General features: G+C 40.6%; 1 protein-coding gene and 1 long non-coding RNA gene across 7 annotated transcripts in view; one reads left to right on the plus strand and one right to left on the minus strand.

The window, feature by feature from the left end:
* Positions 1-24192, minus strand: part of ENOX1 (ecto-NOX disulfide-thiol exchanger 1) — a 658121-nt gene that overhangs the window by 298224 nt on the left and 335705 nt on the right. For 4 of the 6 annotated variants that reach the window (XM_042254658.2, XM_042254659.2, XM_060394297.1 and 1 more), the window contains one exon: positions 1336-1482. The exons of the other annotated variants lie outside the window; for them this stretch is intronic. In XM_042254658.2, coding sequence (XP_042110592.1) covers positions 1336-1423 — 88 coding nt within the window. In that variant the 5' untranslated portion in view covers positions 1424-1482. The remainder of the gene's footprint in view (positions 1-1335; positions 1483-24192) is intronic. 6 annotated transcript variants of the gene reach the window in all.
* Positions 12475-19983, plus strand: LOC114116596 (uncharacterized). Its single transcript, XR_003590442.3, has 3 exons — positions 12475-12533; positions 18540-18728; positions 19684-19983. It is a non-coding gene; the product is annotated as an uncharacterized LOC114116596 (long non-coding RNA).

The raw sequence follows: 24192 nt of genomic DNA on the forward strand, positions 1-24192 counted from the left end.
AAGAGATCAAGAAAAGTACCACTGACCTCTCCTTGCGCTGTTTTTGCTTTTTCTAGGAGAGGGGTACTGTGTACTTTGCTTTTATAGCCTCTGTTTCTGATTCCAGTAAATTTAAAAACCAACCTAAAACCTTTCAAAGTCACATATGCCTAGAGCTTAAAAAGGCAAGCAAGGTATAAGAGGCCTAGAACCCAAACCAGCCACCCCCCACCCAACTTGTCCCTGCCACTCCCTCCTTCTCCTCCAAAACCACTTTTGGGTGTGGGTGGGGGAGTTTACTTTTTTAAATTTATTTTAATTGGAGGATAATTACATTACAATACTGTAGTGGTTTTTGCCATACATTGACATAAATCAGCCATGGGTATACATGTGTTCCCCCATCCTGAACCCCCCTCCCCCCTCCCTCCCCACCCCATTCCTCAGGGTCATCCCAGTGCACCAGCCCTGAGCACCCTGTCTCATGCATCGAACCTGTTTAACCTATGGTAATAAACATGTTTCAATGCTATTCTCTCAGATCATCCCACCCTCGCCTTCTCCCACAGAGTCCAGTTTGCTTTTATTATGAAATATGATGCTTTGCCTAAGCGAGCAGCCTCCGATACAGGTAAGACTTTTGCCTCAACTGGTTCCTTTCAGTATGGTTATATCTATGGGCTGGCCCAGGGATGGAAGCCGAACAAGTAAGTCTAACCCAGCCCTCCCCACCTCAAGGAGGTTGAATCCTCTCATGGAAAAGATACTGCTTTTAACCTTCAATTCTGATATCTGATTCCATATATTTAAGTGATACATGTACACTGATATTACTTAAATGATCGTTTGTAGAGCTTACCTAACGTCTTACTATTCTGTAAAATGAGGAACACTTGACACTTATACCATCTGCTGCTGCTAAGTCGCTTCAGTCATGTCCGACTCTGTGCGACCCCATAGACAGCAGCCCACGAGGCTCCCCGGTTATACCGTCACCACCTCCCAAAGAGCATTCTTCTCTCATCTTTCCAGTTGGCTAAAGTGGAATCTGGGGTTAAATGGATATTCTTTGTTTACTTTGTTATGCCATGCAATATCGTTTACTTTTAAGTCACGCCCTATAAGAACACACTTCCTAGCTTATTCAATCTTTTTCATCTGTGCTGTCTTTTTTCTTCCTTTTTGTGTGTATTTATTACTAATGGCCCTCAACTTTTCAAAGGAACTATAAAAGCCCTACTACCACCATTCCCGACGTGAGCAAGTCCATCAGTGACCCTCTCAGACCTGTTTGTCCCTCCACAGGCCTCCCGTTCAGTCCGTCCAGGCTAGTGGTTCCCCAGGCCAGCTGCCCACCTGTTGTCCTGGGGCTTCTTTTTAACACCATCTGGCGAAATCCCTGTGCCTCTCGCCTGTGCTGGGTCCCCCGCCTCCTGGATCCCATGGTTGCCTCTTTCTTGGTTTACAGCCTCATTTTTGTGGAGCTCACTCTCTAGTAGCTTCCTGAGAAAAGGTACACGAGAGGTAAATTTGTTGAGACCTTTCTTGTGTGTCTGAAAAACGTCTTAACTTCTACTCTCACGCTTGCCTGCTAATTAAGCTTTCTGATTCTAAGTAAAAGTCATTTCCCTTTAGCACTCTGAAGGCTGAGTTTCACTGTCTTCTAGCGTCCAGTGTTGCGGTTGAGAAGTCTGAAGGCCACTTGTTCTCTTGACCTTTCATCTGTGACCTGGTTTGTTTCGCTAGAAGGTTTAGGAATCTTTTAAGTCCCTGGGATGCTGAAACCTCAGAGTAAAGAATCTTAATGAAACTTCTTTACTTATCCATTGTTCTGGGCACTTTCTCCCCTTTAAAACTGGAAATTCCTATTGTCCTGGTTTGAAATTTTTCCTGTATTATTCTTTGATATAGTACATCATTTTTTTTTTTCTATCTTTCCTTTGGGGAATAGCTACAGTAAAATGCTGAAGCTGGTGAGCTGATCCAACCCATTTTTTACCTTCTCTCCACTACCCTGCTACAACTGCTGCCTGTTAATCTACTTTCTAGAAAGTTTGCATGACATGACCTTTTACACCTCTGAATAATTTTGTTTTTAACTATGAGTTTAATTTCCAAGATCTCTTTCTCATTTTCTGATTGTTTCTTTTTTCATAGAATTTACCTTTTATTTCATGGATGTCCTATCGTCTCCCATCTTTCTGAAGATACTATAGGTGTTTAAAAGCTCTTCTTTTGCTTCTTGAATTGTCGATATTTTCCCCAAGCCCTCTAACCCATCTCTATTTTGATCTCAATATTTTATTCTGTATTTTCTATTGGGAGCAATACTCAAATATCTGGTGACCTTCTCACTATTGACTTATACTTAAGATACTCACATCTATATGTGATACTCATAATATGTATTATACATAAGTAATACAAAGAATTTATTTATATTTAGGGATGGTGAGTCCTCACACAATGGATTGGAAACACTGACTGGCAGCCGGTACGCCTATCCAGCAGGCGTCTCCCGAGGTAACTGGGTGGGACTCCAAATGCCGGTCCGGTCATTTAGTTTCTCTAGATAAGAATCCTTTAAGCTCCTGTTTACAGAGCCTGTCGTGGCTACAAATGCTCTGGGGGCTCGGCTGTGGGACAGTCCGGGTGGGTCTCACCTACCTGTTCACTCTACGGAGTTGCACTGAATTCCCCTGGTTTCGCCTCTCTATCCTAGGCCTCAGTTTGCTGAGTCTGGAGCACCTCGGAGCCCTTGACTACGCCCCGAGCCTCCATCAGGGACGGAGGTTTGGGAGCAGCTGTGTGAGCGGAACAGGGCCAAGTTCGCCTGTGCTCTTTCACCGAGTATTACTGATCACTCTGCAACTGCTGTCAGCCTCCTCCAGGCTCTCCCGCACACGCGTGCTAAGCCTCCCCAGGATCCTGCACAATAGATCTGCAGGCTTCTCTCAGGACCCCTCACCAGTACCCCCATCACAGGGCCAGCTTCCCAAAGTTTGCTCACATCGCCTGTGTAGTACCACCTGCTTCTCTGCTCTCTCTCAGTCTCTATCTCTGTATAGTATTTTTTTTTTTTTCTTATTCTTTGCCAAAATTTTAGGGAGATTTTTGGAATAAGGAGATTTAAATGCATGTGTTCAATCTGTCAGAACCACAAGCTCCCAGTCTTACGAATTTTTCTCTGTTACATATGTACTTACTATGTACCTCACTTTAGTCTAGAGAGTTTATCCAGAGAACCTTAGGTGTTACCCTAACCCAATTACTAACTACCTAACAACTACTTTGAGGTAGGGTATTGCCAAAATCATTTTAATTCTCTCGGTGATTTTCTACGGAGTACAAGTTCAAAGTGAGCTGGACTCTATATGTTTATCTATCCAGCATCTCATTATTATCCTGGCTCTAGAAGTTTGGACCAAAGGTCAGTTTGAAGTAGATGCCACATCCATTTTTAAATAAGAAGGAAGGAAGGTGAGGAGGGAGGTGGAAAGTGGGGAGGGAGAGATGAAGGGAGAGATGGAGGGATGCGGGGAGGAAACAAAGAAATAGACACTAAGAAAAGGATTTAAAAACAGAACAGTAAGGGGGCTGGCCCAACAAACACTATTTTAAGAAAAGCTATGTAAGTTTATTAAATAAGGAGAGAGACAGCAGAAAACAATCTGACTTGAAGATAACTAAATGAGCACTCACTTGGAAGGCAGTTGCTTAACTTCTACCACCCCATGTTAGCTGTGAGATGCCGGTTACTCATTCAACAACTTGCCTTCAGAATTCATATAAAAAAATCACCATTATCCAGCTAGAAATTATACACATATGAGATTCTTGCCAGTAATGGCGAGATCACCTTCCAATTATGTACTCACCCTTTTATTGGCTAAACGTGGCTCAGAGAATACAGCGTCTGCCTGCAATGCAGGAGACTTGGGTTCTATCACTGGGTTGGGAAGATCCCCTGGAGAAGGAAATGGCAACCCACTCCAGTATTCTTGCCTGGAGAATCCCATGGACAGAGGAGCCGGGTGGGTTACAGTCCACAGGGTCGCAAGGAGTTGGACACGACTGAGCGACTTCACACACACACATATATGTATATATACACACATATGTATATTAATGTATATATGTAGGTATTCCTCACCTCATTCCCCTTAAGACAGCTTGCTAGTTGTCCTTTTAATATATTACTTCAATGTATTTTTATTTTCCTAAGTACATTTCCTACAAATTTCTCTACTCCAGTTCAGTTCAGTTGCTCAGTTGTGTCCAACTGTTTGTGACCCCATGAACCACAGCATGCCAGGCCTCCCTGTCTATCATCAACTCCCAGAGTCCACCCAAACACATGTCCATTGAGTGGGTGATGCCATCCAACCATCTCGTTCTCTCTCGTCCCCTCTCCTCCTGCCCTCAATCTTTCCCAGCATCAGGGTCTTTTCCAATGAGTCAACTCTTTGCAGGAGGTGGCCAAAGTACAGGAGTTTCAGCTTCAGCATCAGGCCCTCCAATGAACACCCAGGACTGATATCCTTTAGGATGTTCTGGTTGGATCTCCTTGCAGTCCAAGGGAGTCTCAAGAGTCTTCTCCAACGCCACAGTTCAAAAGCATCAATTCTTCGGCGCTCAGCTTTCTTTATAGTCCAACTCTCACATCCATACATGACCCCTGAAAAAACCATGGCCTTGACTAGACAGACCTCTGTTGGCAAAGTAATATGCAATTCTTTCTACTCTGTGCTATACTCAACTATGGGCCAATTAGTTTTTAAAAAGGTATTCACGTTGTCAACAAGAATGATTCTAATGTAGCTGAAACCACATTTCCATCTCTGAGTTTGATAAGATGAAAACTCTGTAGTCAGATTGACCTTGTTTTCCCATTTCAGTTCTACTTACGGAATGTCTGACCTTTAGGGAGCTAAATAATCTCTCCAAGAGGAAAATGGACATACTATTATGCATTTTATAGGCTGTTACATGGATGAAATCATAAAATGCATATAAAGAACTTAACATATTATAGGTGCTCAATAAATTAAAGCTATTAAAATCAGAACATGAGAAGATATTGAAACCTTGACTCTTAAAAAAATTCAGGTTCTTTACCACAAGCGGCCCCAGGGAAGGCCCAGATCACTGGCAGGCTGGTCAACTGGAAGCAGCCTGTCAGTCACTGAAAAGCAAGGGGGAAGTACTTACAGGCCACGAGGGAAGACAGTGTGAAAGCGGGGCTGTGGGGAGAAGGCCTAGAAGAAAATTATTTTATTTGGGATCAGTTCCTTAACGCTTTCTGTAGTTTATTTATCTACAAAATTAGGAAGTTGGATGAAGTCCCTCCAGATATTCACAACGAAGAGTTCTGTGGTTGGATACTTTTGGAATATGTTTCTTCATGTCATGCCTGTCCCCTTCCTCATTTAAGGCAGCAGCTTTTTTTTTTAACCTGGAATATTACAAACCTGAAAGTGTTAGTCACTCAATGTGTCTAACTCTTTGTGACCCCATGGGTGTAGCCCGCTAGGCTCCTCTGTCCATGGGATTTCCTAGGCAAGAATGCTGGAGTGGGTTGCATTTCCTTCTTCAGGGAATCTTCCTGACCCAGGGACTGAACCGGGGTCTCCTGCATTGCAGGCAGATGCTTTACCATCTGAGCCACCAGGGACCGCCTACAAATCCTTTCCACATTTCTTTCCCCCAGGTACTACGCATCAGCATATTCTAGAAAGGATGGATGAGTTGATCTGCAGTTTCTCGCCCTAAAATATGTTTCTCTGAGTTTTACTACTTCACCTAAATGTTTGGTTAAAGAAAAAAAGGATAAATGTGATGTGTTGGGAGTTTTATTTATTGGTGCTTTCTCCTATAGCAGCATGTAACTTTCAGAGTGGGAGAAAAAAAAATCTATCACAATTTCAGTGAAACCAGCTATTTCTTAGTTTTACGTTTTAGCTATGGCACCATCCACGTCTTGGGCAGGCGATCACCAAAGCATTGGTTGAACTGCTGCTAAGTCAGTGGATTTAATTTGGTTATGAAGACAGACATATTACTGGGACACATCTGGCCATTTTGGCAGATGGTGAATGAAATGAATCAACCGTGTAGTAATTGGGCTAGCTGCTCAGTGATCAACATGACTGGAATGGAAAATAACTGTGGGATAAATTAATCCTTACGCAGCAGGTCTGTACCGTTATATCAGAATACACCTCAAATCGGTGTTCAAGATGAATACACTTTCAGGTACAATTGCAAATTCAAACAATTAAGGTATTTCTAATAGAAAAATGTGTTCATTTTCTATCAATCTACCAATGTGTATTTTTATCTAAAAGGAAAAGACGGTGCCGTTTGCTGGGAATGGAAGCATTTAGTAGGAAGGAGGCCAAAGAGCCTTACCAGAGAAAAGATCTAGGCGCCAGATGCTCTGTGACTTTCCATGGAGCCTTCAGGAAGTCTTTGTTTTCTTTTAAAAATGACTAACCTCAAGTAGCTTATAATTTAGTTGATTATATTTACACATTTGCAGTTTCCATTTCATGCCTTCTTACGTTACAAAATCATTTTTAATTCTGCTACGTAGTGGAGATAAAAGTGAACAAATATTTCAATGTTCTTTAGTTAACCGTTGGGCTGGCCAAAAATTCATTTGGCTTTTTCTGTAAGATGAAAAGGAAACTTCAAACGAACTTTTGGGCCAATCCCCAATACCGACAATGAGGCTCCCCTTCTCCCCAATTTCACCTTAATTGCAAGAATTCTATCAAATCCTGTTGCAATGTTCTTTTTCTTTCTCTCTTGATATGTCTCCCACCCCTCAAGACTGCTAAGGTTCTAATTATGTCTATATTTTCATTGAATACTCTACTCCCACCCCAAAATACAGTTCCTTCTTCTCAAGAGGAAGTCTATCAATTCTGTCAAAGTTTATCAGTTCTGTAGGATCCACATGCTGAGTATGTAGTAGTGGTAGAGTGACCAACTGAGAGGTTTCTGTGTGGGGCTTTCTGTACTCCTCTGTCCATAGATTTCTCTAGGTAGGAATACTGGAGTGGGCTGCCATTCCCATCTCCAGGGGATCTTTCCAACCTAGGGATCAAACCCAGGACTGCTGTGTTGCAGGCTCTTTACCTCCAGAGCCACCAGGGGAACCCCAAACCAGCACAAGTCCCTGACAAATGAAGACTGTGAGTCACTTTTGTTGGGAGCTTAAGAGAAGGATTGGAAGTGGCAAAGCCTGCCTGCACCACAAAGTTGCCATGTCAATCCTCTCATTAGAAGCACTCTTCTCTCATCACTAGCCAGCTGTAGAACGCCATCAAACAGCAGATAGAGGAACACATTTGATGACCTTTAACTTTCCCTTACACCAGTGGTTCTCAGTCTTGGCTTCTCACTAAAATCATCGGGTTAGCTCTTTTTTTTCTTTTTCTTTTTTTTTTAATGATATAATTCCCTGACTTACCTGAACTGAAATTTAGCCCTGGTCATCGTCTAAAATTTCAGAGCTTATTCTAATGTTATCCAGGGCTAAGAAACACTGCTTGGCATCCATTCTGGGATTCAAACTACAGGTCTAGCAAGAGTCATTCAAAAGCAAGGAGAAAGTTACTTTATTATCTCTGACATTTAAAAGATTGCACGCAAGTTTCCACTTCACATTTAAAACAAATGAGAACCCACAAACCGACTTTAAATGTAGCTCAAACGGTAAAGAATCTGCCTACAATGCAGGAGAGCTGGATTCAACCCCTGGGTCGGGAAGATCCTCTGGAGAAGGGAATGGCAACTCACTCTAGTACTTCTGCCTGGAGAATCCCACGGACAGAGGAGCCTGGTGGGCTACAGTCCGTGGGGTGGCAAAGAGTCAGACACGACTGGGCAACTAACACCACTAGGGTTCATGATATGTTTCTCCCTTGTTACGTTTTCATTCTGATTATCAATCACCACCATCTACTGAGTTTTTTTGTTTTTTGGGTTTTTTTGCACAGGAAACTGTTAGGTAGGTACTGTGGGGCCACTGTGATTTCAAACCCAGAGTTCCTGCCTTCGGGGAGCTCACTGTAGAACACAGCAAAAGGTGACTAGGTGATGAAGCAAATGACCTCATAGAGGAGGCTCAAAGAAGGAAATGGCTGTAGCCTGAGATGGTCAGGAAACCTGCACAGAGGAGGTAGGACTTAAAGAAGGCCTTGGAGGACTGGCTAGCATTCTCATTAGAAAAGGCCTGGGACTTCCCTTGTGGTCCAGCGATTAGGAATCTGTCTTGCAATGCAGGGAACACGGGTTTGATCCCTGGTCCGGTAACTAAGATCCCATGAGCTGCGGAGCAACTAAGCCTGCCTGGGCACCACAATTACTGAGCCCATGTGCTCTGCCCCCTGTGCTCCAGAGACCCAGTGCTGCCACTAGAGTCCATGCACCATGGTGAAAGGTCCCGCATCCTGCAATGAGGATCCCACGTGCCACATCTAAGTCCCGAGGCAGCCGAATTAACTGATTTTAAAAAGAAGCAAAGACCTTCCAAGGAGGACGTGGGTACGATGCAATCAGACTACCAAGTTTAAATATATACACAAATAATAAAGTTCACATTCTGAGCACTGCAAAACTATATGAAGCCAACTGCTGAGCAAAGAGACATAATGAGCTCAGTCACTGTTTTTTTTTGGAGATAACCACTCTTGACTTCGAAAAGAAGAATTAAACTGGCAGATGAAACAGCTGGTTCAGCTGAAGCAAAAAGACAAACTTGGCATATAACTCAGAGAACAAGCCACAGAACAGCAGCCACACACGGTACAGGGTCCTTCCCTTTCTCACGCTGGGCCCACAGAAGAGACCTAATTACCCAGGCATCAAGGCAAAAGCTGCCCAGATCATTGCCAAAGCCTTGAGGTTCCCACTCTACACGATCGCATGATTATCTAATGTTGAAGGAATATATTCAGGACAAAAATCATCCAAAAGTTATACGCTGACTTTTATGTCATGTGACGGTCAATCACTGATTTTCAACCACTTTTCTAAAGCAATGGCTTTCTCTCTGGATTTCAGAATCCAAGTACCACTGTGCCATTTGTCCCTGCCCCCTAAAATAGTTAGTTTTCATCTTTATTCCAATATCTGGAATTCGGGCAAGACAGTAACAAAATGCCAATGGACGATCTGGGTATGCATCATCCCAGGAAGTCAGCTGGCAAAAAGAACATTTAGAAGTAGGCACCACTGGTTATTTCACACATTATTAACTTATATTACAATTCAAATAAGCTTACAGCTGGAAAAAAAAATCTCTTCTGTAAAGTGATCTCAAACATAATAGGCTTAATCAGAGATAAATTAGGCAGCCATGCATACTACAGCATATTAATTCTGAGTAGTTATTAAATACATTTTCTGTTATCAGTGGTGTGAACAACATTATATGCAAACAAATTCTTTGAGAGGACAGCAAATAAAGTTTATGTTTGGGATGCTGTGTGCCTGACATTTCCCCATGCCTCCTTATAATGTTAAATAATCTTTTCTGCTAATAATGGCACTAGGTTAAGTCTCCACAAATGAGTCAACTTCCCTCCCAGGCTATTAAGCAAAAGAACAGCAGGGGAAACTGCCAGTGTGGTTTTGGTTTTCCCCAAAGCAAACTTTTTTACCTTTCTACCTCAATTTTCAGAAAGAAGGCATTAGTAAGTCAAGATGGAGCAAAACTGTCCAAAATATAAGGTAGTGAATATCCATTAGGTTAAAAAGGATGCATCTCATTCTGTGTTTTGGGAAGCCTGTTACGCCTGAGAATATTCAAGGAAGGAAATTACTAAAGTTGAATGATCTTTTGTAAATAACATCCTACCATCCTGTGTTTCCTTGAGTGGTAGTAATCTAAGCCATCAAACTAGCACTCTGATTCCACAGACCAGCAAGTGGGGCCTCTGTGAAAGAAAAGAAAAAGAGACATCTAAAGGATGAAAAGATACATCAAGGAAGGTAATGTACACACACATATACACACATTACCTTCCTGGATGGCCTTCTGCCATATTACCTTGTTCTTTTATTAATCAATCAGGCTCTTCAATTTCTATATCCAGAAGCAATTCAAGCTGCTAGGAATGAGCCCCGTCCCCCTGCCAACCCACCAAGTCTGAGAAAAACGTTTGACACTCCTTGCGCTTTGCACATTTAAAACTCAATGTAAGGTGACAAGAACATTAGGCTGCCCAGTGAGCAAAATGTGAAACTAATCACTATCTGTTCTTAGCCATGGGTATAGTAATTGGCAAATTAAACTGCCTGAGAATAGCTGGGCCACCTGCATCAGAAAGCATCACCTTGGAATGACTAATGAAGACAAATGTATACAGCCTGAAAAAAGACACTACACTAACTACTTCATTTACAGTAAAAGCAAGCACCCTGCAGATTTTTTATTTTCAAGCAGGGGTGCCCAACTCTGGGATGTGATGCCTGAGAATCTGAGGCGGGAAATAAAGTACTCAATAAACATAATGTGCTTGAATCATCCCAAAACTATCCCCCACCTCCCTCCCCATCCGTGGAAAGACTGTGCTCCACGAAACCTCTCTCTGGTGCCAAAAAGGTTAGGGACCGCTGATTTAAAGGAAGAAAACCTAACCACCTTCAATATTTTGTACATACATACTGACTGAATTGGACTTCCCAGGCGGTGTTAGTAGTAGAGAATCCTCCTGCCAATGCAGGAGACACAAGAGATGTGGGTTGGATCCCTGGGTCAGGAAGATCCCCTGGAGGATGGCAAGGCAACCCATTCCAGTGTTCTCGCCGGGAGAATCCCATGGACAGAAGAGCCTGGCGGGCTACAGTCCATAGGTTTGCAAAGAGTCAGACACGACTAAAGTGACTTAGCATGCTCACAAGGTACTGGTTGAATTTACACTGTTATTTACTCTTGAAAACCCAATGCGTCTCTTTTTAAGCTGGCAAACTGGGACCAACTTGCTGACTAAAATGTTGAATTGCAGCTTTATAACAACTAGATTCAAATAAATAAAACTTCAAAAAATACCTTTGTTTTAAATAAACTTGCTGCTATTCATCCATCCATCCATTCTGGGATTCATCCATCCATTCTACCTACTATGTGCTAGGTACTGCTTGATATTTGGCAGAGAGAGAGAGAGAGGGAGGGATGAATGACAGCTCCTTAAGGATTCTGTCAACTATTGGGGGAAAGCTGAACACACACAGTCAATTGCTACATGTTCTTGTAGAAATCTTTTCAGAGCACCTTCCCTTTCCTTGGAGACTTCAGAGAAGAGATGACTCTGGAGCTGCATTTTAGGACCAGGTAAAAAGGGTACAAAATGAAGAGTTTTCGTGGCTGAAGAGGCTTGAGAAAAAAAGCCTTGGAAAATGAGAGACAAGCATGTGCAAAATCAATAAGAAGGCTGTGGTCTGAATGAGAAAAAGAAATCACCTTCAGAGTATATGAAGGAAATAAATACAAGAGGCCAGAAAGTCAATCGGAGAAGGAAATGGCAACTCACTCCAGTATTCTTGCCTGGAAAATCCTATAGACACAGGAGCCTGGTGGGCTATAGTCTATAGGGTTGCAGGAGTTGGACACAACTTAGAGACTAAACTACCACCCCCAGAAAGTCAACAGATGATGGTGAAGGCCAGGCAAGGGTGAGGCTGTGCAGGGCCCCAGGAGACAGGTCCAGGATGTGGGATTTCATTCTATGGGGCAGTTGTTTGCAAACACAGGCCAGGGGGACCCTCGGGTCACAGGAAGGGAGGGAGGCAGACTGGGGAGGAGTCAAGAGTGAGGAAGTGGCCGGCCAGTCAGGACTCTAGGCCCTCAAACTCTGCTTCAATCCCAGTAGCCTGGCCAATGTCTATCTCCTACCAGGCCTTCTAAATTTTTAAAATATGTTTTTTGAGTTTGGAAAACTTTGAGATTTACCACAGTTGCGAAGCTAATACAAACAGTTCCCCTAAACACCTCACCCAATTTCGCTGGACATTAACCTCTTCATGTTACCACAGCCCATTTGTCGCAGCCGAGAAGCCAGCCCTTGTACAGCACTGTTAACTCCAGGCTCCAATCACATTTCACCGGTATTTCCACTCGCGTACTTTCTCTGTTCCATAGTCCATGCCAAGACATCACACTGCATTGAGTCACCGTGTCTCTCTCATCTCTTTTGATGTGTGATGGTTTTTCCGTTTTTTTCCTTGTTACCTCATGACCTTGATCGTCTGGAGAAACAGGAGCCAGGGATTTTTGTTCTCACTCTGGGTTTGTCCGATGTTTTCCTCATGACTAGACCAGGGTTATGGGTTTGGGGAAGAATACCACAGAGGCAAGGTACATTTTCATCCTGTCATATCAGGAGGCATATATCATCAACAAGTCTTGGCACCTGCCACGCTAACCTTGAACACTTGGCTAGGTGGTGTTTGTTGGGTTTCTCCGCTGTGAACTCACCACTTTCCCTCTTCACATGCACTCTTATTTGGAAGCTGGTCTCCCCGGCCCACACTGACGGACGAGGGTAAGCTTCACTTTCTGGAGGGGGCTATATCTACCCACATTATTGGGAATTCTTCTATAGAAGATTGGCTCCTCCTACTCCTTGTATTCACTGGTTCAACCCTTTATATTATGGTGAACTCATGCATATTTATATTTTAGATTATAATCCAATAAATACCACATTATCTATTCCATTGCTCAAACTATTCCAGCTTTGGCCACTGGTGACTTTTTCTCAGTTGTCCCTCATATTCTTCTGATGGGCCCCCATCCTGCTGTTTTCTGAGCACTTTTACTATTTTAGAGAATCCCAGATAATCCAGTCTTACATTATACTTTCACTACCGTAGCTCCAGAACCAGCCATTTTTCCAAAGATTCTTTGTCTTTTTTTTTTTTTTAAATGGAAGATGATATTTAGGAACTAGTATCTGGGTATGGGTGTGCTAGATGCTTCTGGGGTATCACTGCTCCCAGGCCCTCTCAGCAGAAAGTGAGGAAATGTATGCGTGTCTCTGTGTGTGTATATACATATATATATATATAGTATAATATATATGACAAATGATTGTAGAAACAATTATAGCTATATATATACAAATTGCTTCTATAATCATTCATCAGTATATATATTACACTAAGCATGAATTCATACTAATATGTCCAGCTATACCCCTGTACTAAATGGTTCATTCTGGTTTTCCCTCCTTGCTTATCTGCAAAAGCCCTGACAGAGAGAACCTGGCTCTCACCATCCACCCATTTACTTATTTATTTGACTCCAGTATTCGAACCTTCTTTTGAAAATGAAATTCTATTACTTTAAAATAATAGAAAAAAAAACCTTGAAAACAAACACAAATCAGTTTGAGAGCTATTTTACAGGATTAATTCACAGAACTTAAGTGATTGGATGTGAAAAGTGAGAGAAGCTAGAAATAAATGTGGATTAAGTAATGGGGTGAACAGTGTCTTTTTATCTCAGTAAAAAAAATACATGGGGGGAAAGGATTTGGGAAGAAAATAATTGAGTCTGGGGAATTTAAAATGGAATATCCATGTGGACATGCATCAAAGACCTCCTGAAATGAGGGTCAGGATTTCAAGAGAGTTCTAAGCTGTAAAAGTAAATTTTAGGGTCTTAAGCCTAAAAAGGAAGATAGAAAATCTTGGGGCCAAATAAAAAGGCCAGGAAAATAAAATGAATAGAAATAGAAGGTAAGGGACGACAGCCTACACAACAATAACACTGAAAAATACATGCTGAATACATGAACGTGTACTATCTCTCCGCTGATTTAGAGCGTCTTTAATTTCTTTAAACATGCTTTGTAGTTTTCATCGTATATGTCTTGTACTTCTATTACATTTTGTCCTAAGTATTTTTTTTATTTGATGCTATTTTAAATTGAAATGCTTTCTTAATTGTATTTTTAGATCATTAATTGCTGCTGTAAAGAAATGTAAGTAGTTTTTAGTATACTGATCTTCTATCCTGCAAGTCTGCTGAACTCATTTACTAGATCTACAGTTTTTTGGTGAATTCCTTAGGATTTCACATATATAAGACTGGGTCATCTAGAAACAGTTTGTTTTGTTTGAAAATGAAAGTAAAAGTCATGTCCCATGTCCTACCCTTTGCGAGCCCACGGACTATAGAGTCTATGGAATTCTCCAGGCCAGAATACCGGAGTGGGTAGCTGTTCCCTTCTCCAGAGGATCTTCCCAACCCACGGATCAAACCCAGGTCTCCCACATTGCAGGCAGATTCTTTACCACCTGAGCTACCAGGGAAGCCCTTGTTTGTCCCTTTTCAATCCAGATGGCTTTTATTTTTCTCGTCTAACTGCTTCTGTTAGAACCTCCAAAATATAACTGAATAAAACTGGCAAGAGCAGACCACCTTTTTTTTTTTGCTTTTTAATCTCAAGTAGGAAACTTTCAGTCTTTCACCATGGATGCTCGCAGATATTTCATTATCAGGTTGAGAAAGTTTCTCTAGATTCTCAGTTTGCTGAGGTTTTTTTTTTATTTTTAATAACTTATTTATTTCTGGCTGTGCTGGGTCTTCCTTGCTGTGTGGGCTCTTCTCTAGCTGCAGCGAGCGGGGGGACAGCTCTAGTTCTCTTTGAGGTGGCTTCTCTTGTCGTGGAGCACGGGCTCTCGGGTGCACAGGCTTCAGCTTTTGCAGCCCCAGGGCTCTGGAGCATGGGTTCAATAGTTGTGAGGCACAGCCGCAGCTGCTCTGTGGTATGTGGGATCTTCCTGGGTCAGGGATCAAACTCATGTCTCCTGAATTGGCAAGTGGACTCTTTACCACTGAGCCACCAGGGAAACCCGAGTGTTTTTTAATGAAAGGTATTTTGTCAAATGCTCTTCCTGCATCGGTTGAGATAGTCATATGGCTTTTGTCTTTTTTTCTATTAATATGGAGTCTGATATTGATCAATTTTTGAATGTTGAACTAACCCTGCATTTCTGAGATAAATCCCACTTAGTCATGGTGTAGAATCCTCTCTACATGTCGTTGCATTTGATTTGCTAGAATTTTACTGAATAGTTTTGAGTCTACATTTATAATATTGGTCTGTATATTTGTTTGATTTTGGTATCAGGAAAATAGCACAACTGCAGTTTTACATATTAGCAGGAAAGAATTGGAAGATAAAAAATTTAAATTACACCTAAATTATTAAAACTATATTAAATTCTTATTGCTAAATGAACCAAGAGGTATGCACAAATTATACACTAAAAACTATAAAACACTGCTGAGAAATATTAATGAAGAGACAACATATATTTATGGATTGAAAGGCTCAATACTGATGTCAATTCTTTCCAAACTGAGCCTTAAATTTAACATATTCTCAATTGTAATCTTACTAAACTGATTACTTTTAGAAACTGACTAGCTAGTTCTAAAATTTATATAAATTCTCAGAAGAAATATCTAAGCCAATATTATAGAAGAACAGCAAAGATGGAGGGCTTACATATCTGGCTTGACGTCTTACTATAAAGCTACAGTAATCAATACAGTAGGGCCAAGCATAAGAAACAATAAAATCAGTGGAACAGCATAGAGAGCTCAGAAGTGGGTGAACACTTATCTGGTCACTTGATTTTTGCGAATACCACGTAGGCATTCCAACAAGGAAAGAAAAGGCTTTTCAAAAATCCTGTTAGAAAAATTAAATATCCTATAAAGAAAATAATAAGCCCTACCCTGACCTCTTATAACATACAAAAGTTAACTTCAGTAAGGGTCATAAATCTAAACATAAAAGCTTAAACTATAAAATTTCTCAAAGAAACCACGGAATTTTTTTTGACTTGAGCATAAAGCTACTTTAGGATACAGAAAACAGTACTTATGATTGGATTTTGAAATGTATGAAAAAAAATTTCAGAATTTATGAAAAGATTCTAATAAATTACACCCTCCAAATTAAAACCTCTGAGCAACAAAAAATCATTAAGAGAATTAGTAGGCAATCCATAGATTAGAATTGGAAGGAAACAGTTGCAATGCATACATTAATAAAATGTATTGAGACATATATATCTATACCTCAAAAATAAAAATACATACAAACAACCCAACAGAAGGATGTGCAAATAATGTAATGAATACTTTAAAGATGTATGAATAGCTAGTAAGCACATGAAGATGTCAACATATTAGTTATCAAAATTGCATATTACATCACAATGAAATATCACTACAAACCAAATTCTAGTTTACCAGAATGGCTAAAATTAGAGACTGACAGACCAAATGGCTGAGGGTATGTAACAACTAAAACTATCATTTAGTGTTGGTGTGGATATAAAAGGGTGCAGCTAACTTTGGACAAAGAATTCTTCTAAAACTACACCTACTATGACTAAAATTCCACTTTTAGATACTGACCTAATAGAAATGAATCCCTAGGGTCACAAAAGACTTGATTGAGAATGTGCATAGCAACTTCATTCATAGCAGTCAGAGCTTGAGAAGAGCACAGCTGTCCACCCATAGAACAACGGATAAACAAACTGTGAAACAGTCACACAATCAGACGTCACTAAGCAGGAGACAGAAGTGAACAACTGATAAGACTCAAGAGCAATCTCAAACCCATACTATGGAAAAGAAGCCTGACACAGAAGAGCATACAGTATATGAATCTATCTATGTGGCATTCTGAACTAGTGAAAGTGTTAGCAGCTTAGTCGTTTCTTACTCTTTGAGACCCTGTGGACTATAGCATGCCAAGCTCCTCTGTTCATGGAATTGTGTCTTAAAGAGTTCAGTCGGTTCAGTCGCTCAGTTGTGTCCAACTCTTTGCAACCCCATGAATTGCAGAACGCCAGGCCTCCCTGTCCATCACCAACTCCCGGAGTTCACTCAGACTCACGTTCATCGAGTCGGTGATGCCATCCAGCCATCTCATCCTCTGTCGTCCCCTTCTCCTCCTGCCCCCAATCCCTCCCAGCATCAGAGTCTTTTCCAATGAGTCAACTCTTCGCATGAGGTGGTCATGACTAAAGTGACAGAACATGCACGAAAATTAGAATTGATTTACTCTGGGAAGTGGGTGGAGGTCGAGATGTGCTGGGAAGGAGTATGAGGGAACTTTCTGGGGGTGATACACACCTGGATAGCACAGGTCTATGTATTTGTTAGAACTCACGGAAATAGACACTTCAGATCTATGCATTTTACGTACATAGGTGAATTTTAACATAATTTTACTTAAAAAATAAGAATCAGGTAAAAAATCATACACTTTGAATTCTAGTAATGGTGCATATGCCAAAGTATTTGGGATAATTGTAGAGATGTCTACCACTCACTGAGAAATGTTTCCAAGAATATGGTAGATTCACGGATGAAGAGAGAGATGTGTAGAGGTGAGTATCTGAGTGCCCACTGTAAATTTTTTTCAACTTTTCCGTACGGTTAAATATTTCTCTAATAAAATGTTGCTAAAGGAAAAAAAGTCCTTAAAAAGTGAGTCTTTCACAGTAAATAACACATAAATTTAAAAAGAAAAGAGAAAAGTTCAAAGAAAAAAAAAAAAAAGAAAGCAATATCGCTCAGTCATGTCCAACTCTTTTTGACCCCACGGACTACAGCCTGCCAGTCTCTCTGTCCATGGGATTCTCCAGACAAGAATACTGGAGTGGGTAGTCATTTCCTTCTCCAGGCTGTCTTCCTGACTCAGGGATCAAACCCATGTTTCCTGCACTTCAGGCAGATTCTTTACCATCTGAGCCACCAGGAAAAGTCCAATAAATAAAAGGAAAAAGTTCAAAGGAAAAAAAAGCAAGCAATCCCAACTTTTTACATTACTAGCCATGTGAACTTGACAAAGGTTTTAAATAAAGAGTCTATGTCTAAATTTCCTTATCTGTAAAGTTAAAATGATAAAAAGCACCTTCTATGTGCATATGTTAGTCACTCACTCTCTGGCTCTTTGAGACCCCCATGGACCGTAGCCTGCCAAGTTCCTCTGTCCATGGAATTTTCCAGACAAGAATACTGTGAGAATACTGGACTGGATAGCCATTCTCTTCTCCAGGGGATCTTCCTGACCCAGGGATCGAACCCAGGTTTCCTGCATGGCAGGTAGATTCTTTACCATCTGATCCATCAGGGAAGCGCAGCACCTTCTGCACAGGATCCTTAAAGGGCCACACTTGCTAATATATGTAAAGAAGAGTTCTTGATATAAATAAGCAGGGAGTAAATGTCTCAGCCACTATTTCTGGTGAGCATGGCGTGCCCGTGGCCATAAACCCATAAAAATAAGATGTATCAGAAGCAGAAGAGGGGACACTGTGTACACACTTGAAGGGAATTGTTACGTTTGTTGCACAGATGACATCAGACTCACTGTGATTTCTTCTTATTTTCTGTGCACTGGGTGTCATTGATCAAGACCCCTAAGTGAATGAGCTAGTAGAATGGAAATATTATTTTAAAAAACTCATAAAGCATATTTTTAGAAATGGTATTTCCTTGACTTTCGTTCCAGGAAAATAAGAACACACTGCATGGAGCCTGCTGGGCCCAGAAAAGAAAGCCTGCCAGATGCCTCAGCAATAAACAGAGTGGGGCTTCAGAGAAGAAATGGAAATGAGAGTATATAACATTATGGTTCCAACGGCCTCACCATCTGATGTTTAGCCCACTGAAAGGATGGGGTTTTTGGAAATTCACCTTTGTAGGTCACCTTTAATTAATTTTCTTATTTATTTGTTTAGCAAACATTTAAATCACAGCCTACCATGAGCAGCATTCTATGCATGCCCCCCAGGACGTAAGCAAAATGAAGCTGAGTGAGGCAATTTCAGGAAGAAAAAACAAAAAGTTCTAAGTGCAGTATAATGAGAGGTTAGTCCTGTTTGCACCTGCCACATCCTTTTTCAATATTTATTCTAAAAATACAATCTTTAACATTTTCAATCAATAGATTAAGCAGCCACATATTCTCATAAACAACAGGCATGCTCGGGAAAAGAGACAGGAGGATGTGTTATGTGAGTTATGTCTTACTTTGCTGAGAAATGTGTAAGTAGAAATACATTTTTGTCAACTGTATTTCCTACAGTGCTTATATTATCATTTTTATAAACAGATATTGGAAACACAAGTAGGATTTCTTAATGTGATATCTTTGACTTTCAAATTAGTAAATGCTTCCGAGAAGAAAACTGGGCTCTAGAATGCTGAAAATTGACTTATTCTATGATGAAAACTGTCCTTTCAGTTTTCAAATATATACACTTGTGATAATTCTAAGAAACTGATATTGATGAATTTTTACCCAGAATTTTAGAAAACAACAAAGAAAATTCTTTTAAATTAAAAGAAAAGTACATCCCATTCCCTTGACTCATCTTTATTTGGGGATTATACGTTCTGTGCTAAAATTTAGCATGGAAGTTCTAACAGGGATGGTATTGTTCAGCAAATAGCAGTCCTTTGTGTGCGTGAACATTTTCAAATGAATGGAAATGGTCTTAGACATTTTATCTGGAAAACTTTCGCCTATAGTATTTATTCAAATATTGTCCATATTTTCAGGGAAGAATTCAGAAAAAAAAATGGCTTTCTCATAAAAAGAAGTCATTCCCTTGTGTCTATTTATAAAGGAACTCTTGCTCCCCTCCCTACAGGACACAACACACAGGCCCTGTGCTATCAATAGAAGCAAAAGATAAAATTAAAGAAACACCCGACTGCATGCCAAATTCTGGGATAACAGAAGAGAAAGCCGGCCAGCAATCACCTCTCCTAGCCCTTATCTTTTCCTCCCACTTATCTCTCCCAGGCTGGGGATGTCTGTGACCTCTTTTCTGAGGGGAGACACAAGCTGTGAGTCGGGTGCCCTGCACTTTCAAAGTCTTATTCTTCTTCCTCTTGAGTGAAACCTTAACTGTTAAGAGGAAATAAAATGTTTTGTGTCAATGAAACTACTCGGTCACTTGGAAATCACTTTCTGGGTTTCAGCACCAATACTTCTATGAGCTTAAAAAACATTCTTTCCATTTAAATAATAATGAATTTACAGAAGTACATTAAGAGCCCTATATGCAAATAAAGGGTTTCCCTGGGGGCCCAGTGGTAAAAAATCTGCTGGGCATTGCAGGAGATGTGGGTTGGATCCCTGGGCCAATAAGATCCCCTGGAGAAGCATATGGCAACCTGATCCAGGATTCTCGCCTGGAGAATCCCACGGACAGAGGAGGCTGGCGGGCTGCAGTCCATGGGGTTGCTAAAGAAGCTGGACATGACTTAGTAACTAAGGAACAACAGCAACAATATTCAAATAAATCTCTCCACTGACTTCAGGCGAATCCACTGTTTTCTAAATCAATACCTGTTGCTTAGGATGATCAAAGGCAAACTTTTGTTAGTTCCTCCCCATGCAGATTGTCTTAGAGTAGAATTATTATGGAGAAATTAGGGATTCATAAGGCAAGACAGAGAAGGTTTTTTGCTGTTGTTTTTGTTATTGGGATTTTTATTAACCACAAGCTCATATGACTGCATTTATTGAGAGAGCAATACGTGAACCGTGAACTTCCTGATGTTCAAGCTGGTTTTAGAAAAGGCAGAGGAACCAGAGATCAAATTGCCAACATCTGCTGGATCATCAAAAAAGCAAGAGAGTTTCAGAAAAACATCTATTTCTGCTTTACTGACTATGCCAAAGCCTTTGACTGTGTGGATCACAAGAAACTGTGGAAAATTCTGAAAGAGATGGGAATACCAGACCATCTGACCTGCGCCTCTTGAGAAATCTGTATGCAGGTCAGGAAGCAACAGTTAGAACTGGACATGGAACAACAGAATGGCTCCAAATAGGAAAAGGAGTACGTCAAGGCTATATATTGTCACCCTGCTTATTTAACTTATATGCAGAGGACATCATGAGAAACGCTGGGCTGGAAGAAACACAAGCTGGAATCAAGATTGCCGGGAGAAATATCAATAACCTCGGATATGCAGATGACACCACCCTTATGGCAGAGAGTGAAGAGGAACTAAAAAGCCTCTTGATGAAAGTGAAAGAGGAGAGTGAAAAATTTGGCTTAAAGCTCAACATTCAGAAAACGAAGATCCAGTCCCATCACTTCATGGGAAATAGATGGGAAAACAGTGGAAACAGTGTCAGACTATTCTTTTGGGCTCCAAAATCACTGCAGATGGTGACTGCACCCGTGAAATTAAAAGACACTTACTCCTTGGAAGAAAAGTTATGACCAACCTAGACAGCATATTCAAAAGCAGAGACATTACCTTGCCGACTAAGGTCCGTCTAGTCAAGGCTATGGTTTTTCCAGTGGTCATGTATGGACGTGAGAGGTGGACTGTGGAGAAGGCTGAGTGCCGAAGAACTGATGCTTTTGAACTGTGGTTTTGGAGAAGGCTCTTGAGAGTCCCTTGGACTGCAAGGAGATCCAACCAGTCCATTCTGAAGGAGATCAGCCCTGGGATTTCTTTTGGAAGGAATGATGCTAAAGCTGAAGCTCCAGTACTTTGGCCACCTCATGCGAAGAGTTGATTCATTGGAAAAGACTCTGATGCTGGGAGGGATTGGGGGCAGGAGGAGAAGGGGACGACAGAGCATGAGATGGCTGGATGGCATCACTGACTCAATGGATGTGAGTCTGAGTGAACTTCGGGAGTTGGTGACGGACAGGGAGGCCTGGCGTGCTGCGATTCATGGGGTTACGAAGAGTTGGACACGACTGAGTGACTGAACTGAACTGAACTGCCTTGAAATGAAACATCACATAATTCTAACAAGTGTGCTCTATCTAGTTCACCCAAATTAGGAAGGCTTCCCTGTATTAATTTTGTCTCTTTCACAAGCATCCTTGAGGTTCTTTATTCTTAATTACTTATGACTATGTTTCAGGTATTAAGAGCACACTTGAAATTTACAATTTTTCTAAATTCCTAACACTTATTAGCTTTGTTTTCTGCCTAGACCTGTTAACCTAATTTTGTCTTCAACACTTCGGGGGATAATGCACTGCTTATCTTTAAATTTTGCATTAGCTGTTTCTATATTCAGGAACCCAAATTCAAGTTTTAGTTTACTCAGTATGAATTTGATGATCCTCTAATGTGAGTTAAAAACCACACTTACTAATATTTTTTCATTCTTCCCCTTTACGTTTCACATTTGAACAGATACTTCTTGAAAATTTTATAATCCAACATCAGGACCAATCTTTCCACCAAGCATTGGGGGCCTAATCCTTTTCATTTTTCTAAAGTTCTGTGGATTGTGATATAAAAGAATTGGCGAAACGCAGAAGGACGATGGTAGGCCTATTACTGGACACATTTGCTCGCTTCCCCCTGCATCTCATTGGACAGTGTCAGAACCCAGGGGCTCCACCGCAACTCCTGAGAGGATGGGCCTGCAGAGAAAAGGGGAGGAAGGCAAGGAAGGCTGCAGACCTGGTGGTAACTTGAGTTGAGTCCCCGGGCCACAACTTGGGAGGCAGACAGATGGCCAGAGCAGCAACTTCATTTCCTAAAGTAAAATCCACCAGAAAGTAACAGTGTGCAATTTGTGGGGATTCCAGCACACTTATTATCAGATATGCCAAGTGAGAACCCAAAGTCATCTGCAGATCTGTCATTATGATGGATACTGATAAAAAAATCATACATTTACTGTTATAAAATAGCACTAATAATCTCATAATGGGGATATTGGTTCTACCAGAACAAATTCTACATAAAAACACATGTGAGTTAATATTTAAAGGCATTTCCTTGCAGATTTCAGATATACATACAGGAAGACCTAAATAGCATGGCCGGCAGAGCAGCTCTAGGTAATGTGGGCAAGAATTTCTGGCTGAAATCCTATTTTCTGAAGACTTACACTCAGTGACAAATGTCTGCTGAAAAGTAAACTTGGCACAGATCTTAGGTTAGTAGAACTCCATCAAATGCAAGAAAAATAAGGATTAAGTGTAGAGGAAAACCCTATAAACTTGACTTTCAGAACAGACCAGAGCATTGTGTGCAAGGGAAACCAAAGGAAATTCTCAATACTTACTGATCTTTTTATATAGAAAATTACTTTGGCAAGTGCTAAGATCACTTACAGTCCAATAATTACCAGTACCTTGAAAGGAATAAGTAAAAAGAACAAGAACTGAGCCCCAGAAAGGCTCTGTCAGTTCTAAAAATAACTGGCTTACTCTTCAATCTTTCAAAGTTTCAGTTTTTTAGTGATGTCAACTGGCTCATCCCACAGTCATATATAAGAATATAATGGACTAAATAATCTTTAATTTTTAGAGTAACAAAGTTTGAGACCCATCTAAACGTTGAGATACACAGCTCTCAAAATTTTGAGAGAGCAGACATTTGTTTTTGAGCCCTAAATAATCTGGTAACCCTAAATAGAGACTTTGATTGCAATAACTTTGGGGAATAATAACATTTTGTATTCTCAGGAAACTCTGGTCTTTGTTTTTAGACCTCAGCTTTCAGTCACAGGAGACCTAAACGCTCAAGTTAAGTGTTTTAGTAGATGGAAGACAATTACCAGGAACATTAAAATATCTCCAAGTCAAATGACCATATAACTTCTACAAATACTTATTACTGTTACCTTTATAAATATTTATTACTTTGTTCATTTATTCAACCGTTCACCAAATATTTATTCAGAACATACTAGGCAAAAGACAAAACAACTCTAAAATCTATTAAAAAGTACAAATATAGATTCATTTGAGGATTTTTGATAGCTCCCATTTTCTGAGGCACCAGAAATTAAAAGACACTTAATTTGAGATAGATCTGGAAACATTATATCTAACTTTGAAAGAAATAATGCATATTTTCCTAATGTGATTAAGAAACTAGGAGACAAAAGGAAGTATTTGATTAGTTTAATGGGAGAGAAAGGCCTCCCAAACTAGCTGATCTCTGAGATGATGGAAAATAAGAAACTGTACAAATGCCCTTTAAAAAGTATCTCTAAGAAACACCAATTGAATCTCAGAGGCTAAAAATTAGATGTAATCCCTTCTTCCTTCTTTTAAAATTCTCTCTTGTTAAGTCTTTGCTCTATTTCTTTTGTCTTTTCTCATGGTTCAGAGATAATTATACTTGATTTCCATGGAATTAATAAAGCCACATTAGAA

Source organism: Ovis aries, chromosome 10 (assembly GCF_016772045.2).
Source record: "Ovis aries strain OAR_USU_Benz2616 breed Rambouillet chromosome 10, ARS-UI_Ramb_v3.0, whole genome shotgun sequence".
NCBI classification, from domain to species: domain Eukaryota; kingdom Metazoa; phylum Chordata; class Mammalia; order Artiodactyla; family Bovidae; genus Ovis; species Ovis aries.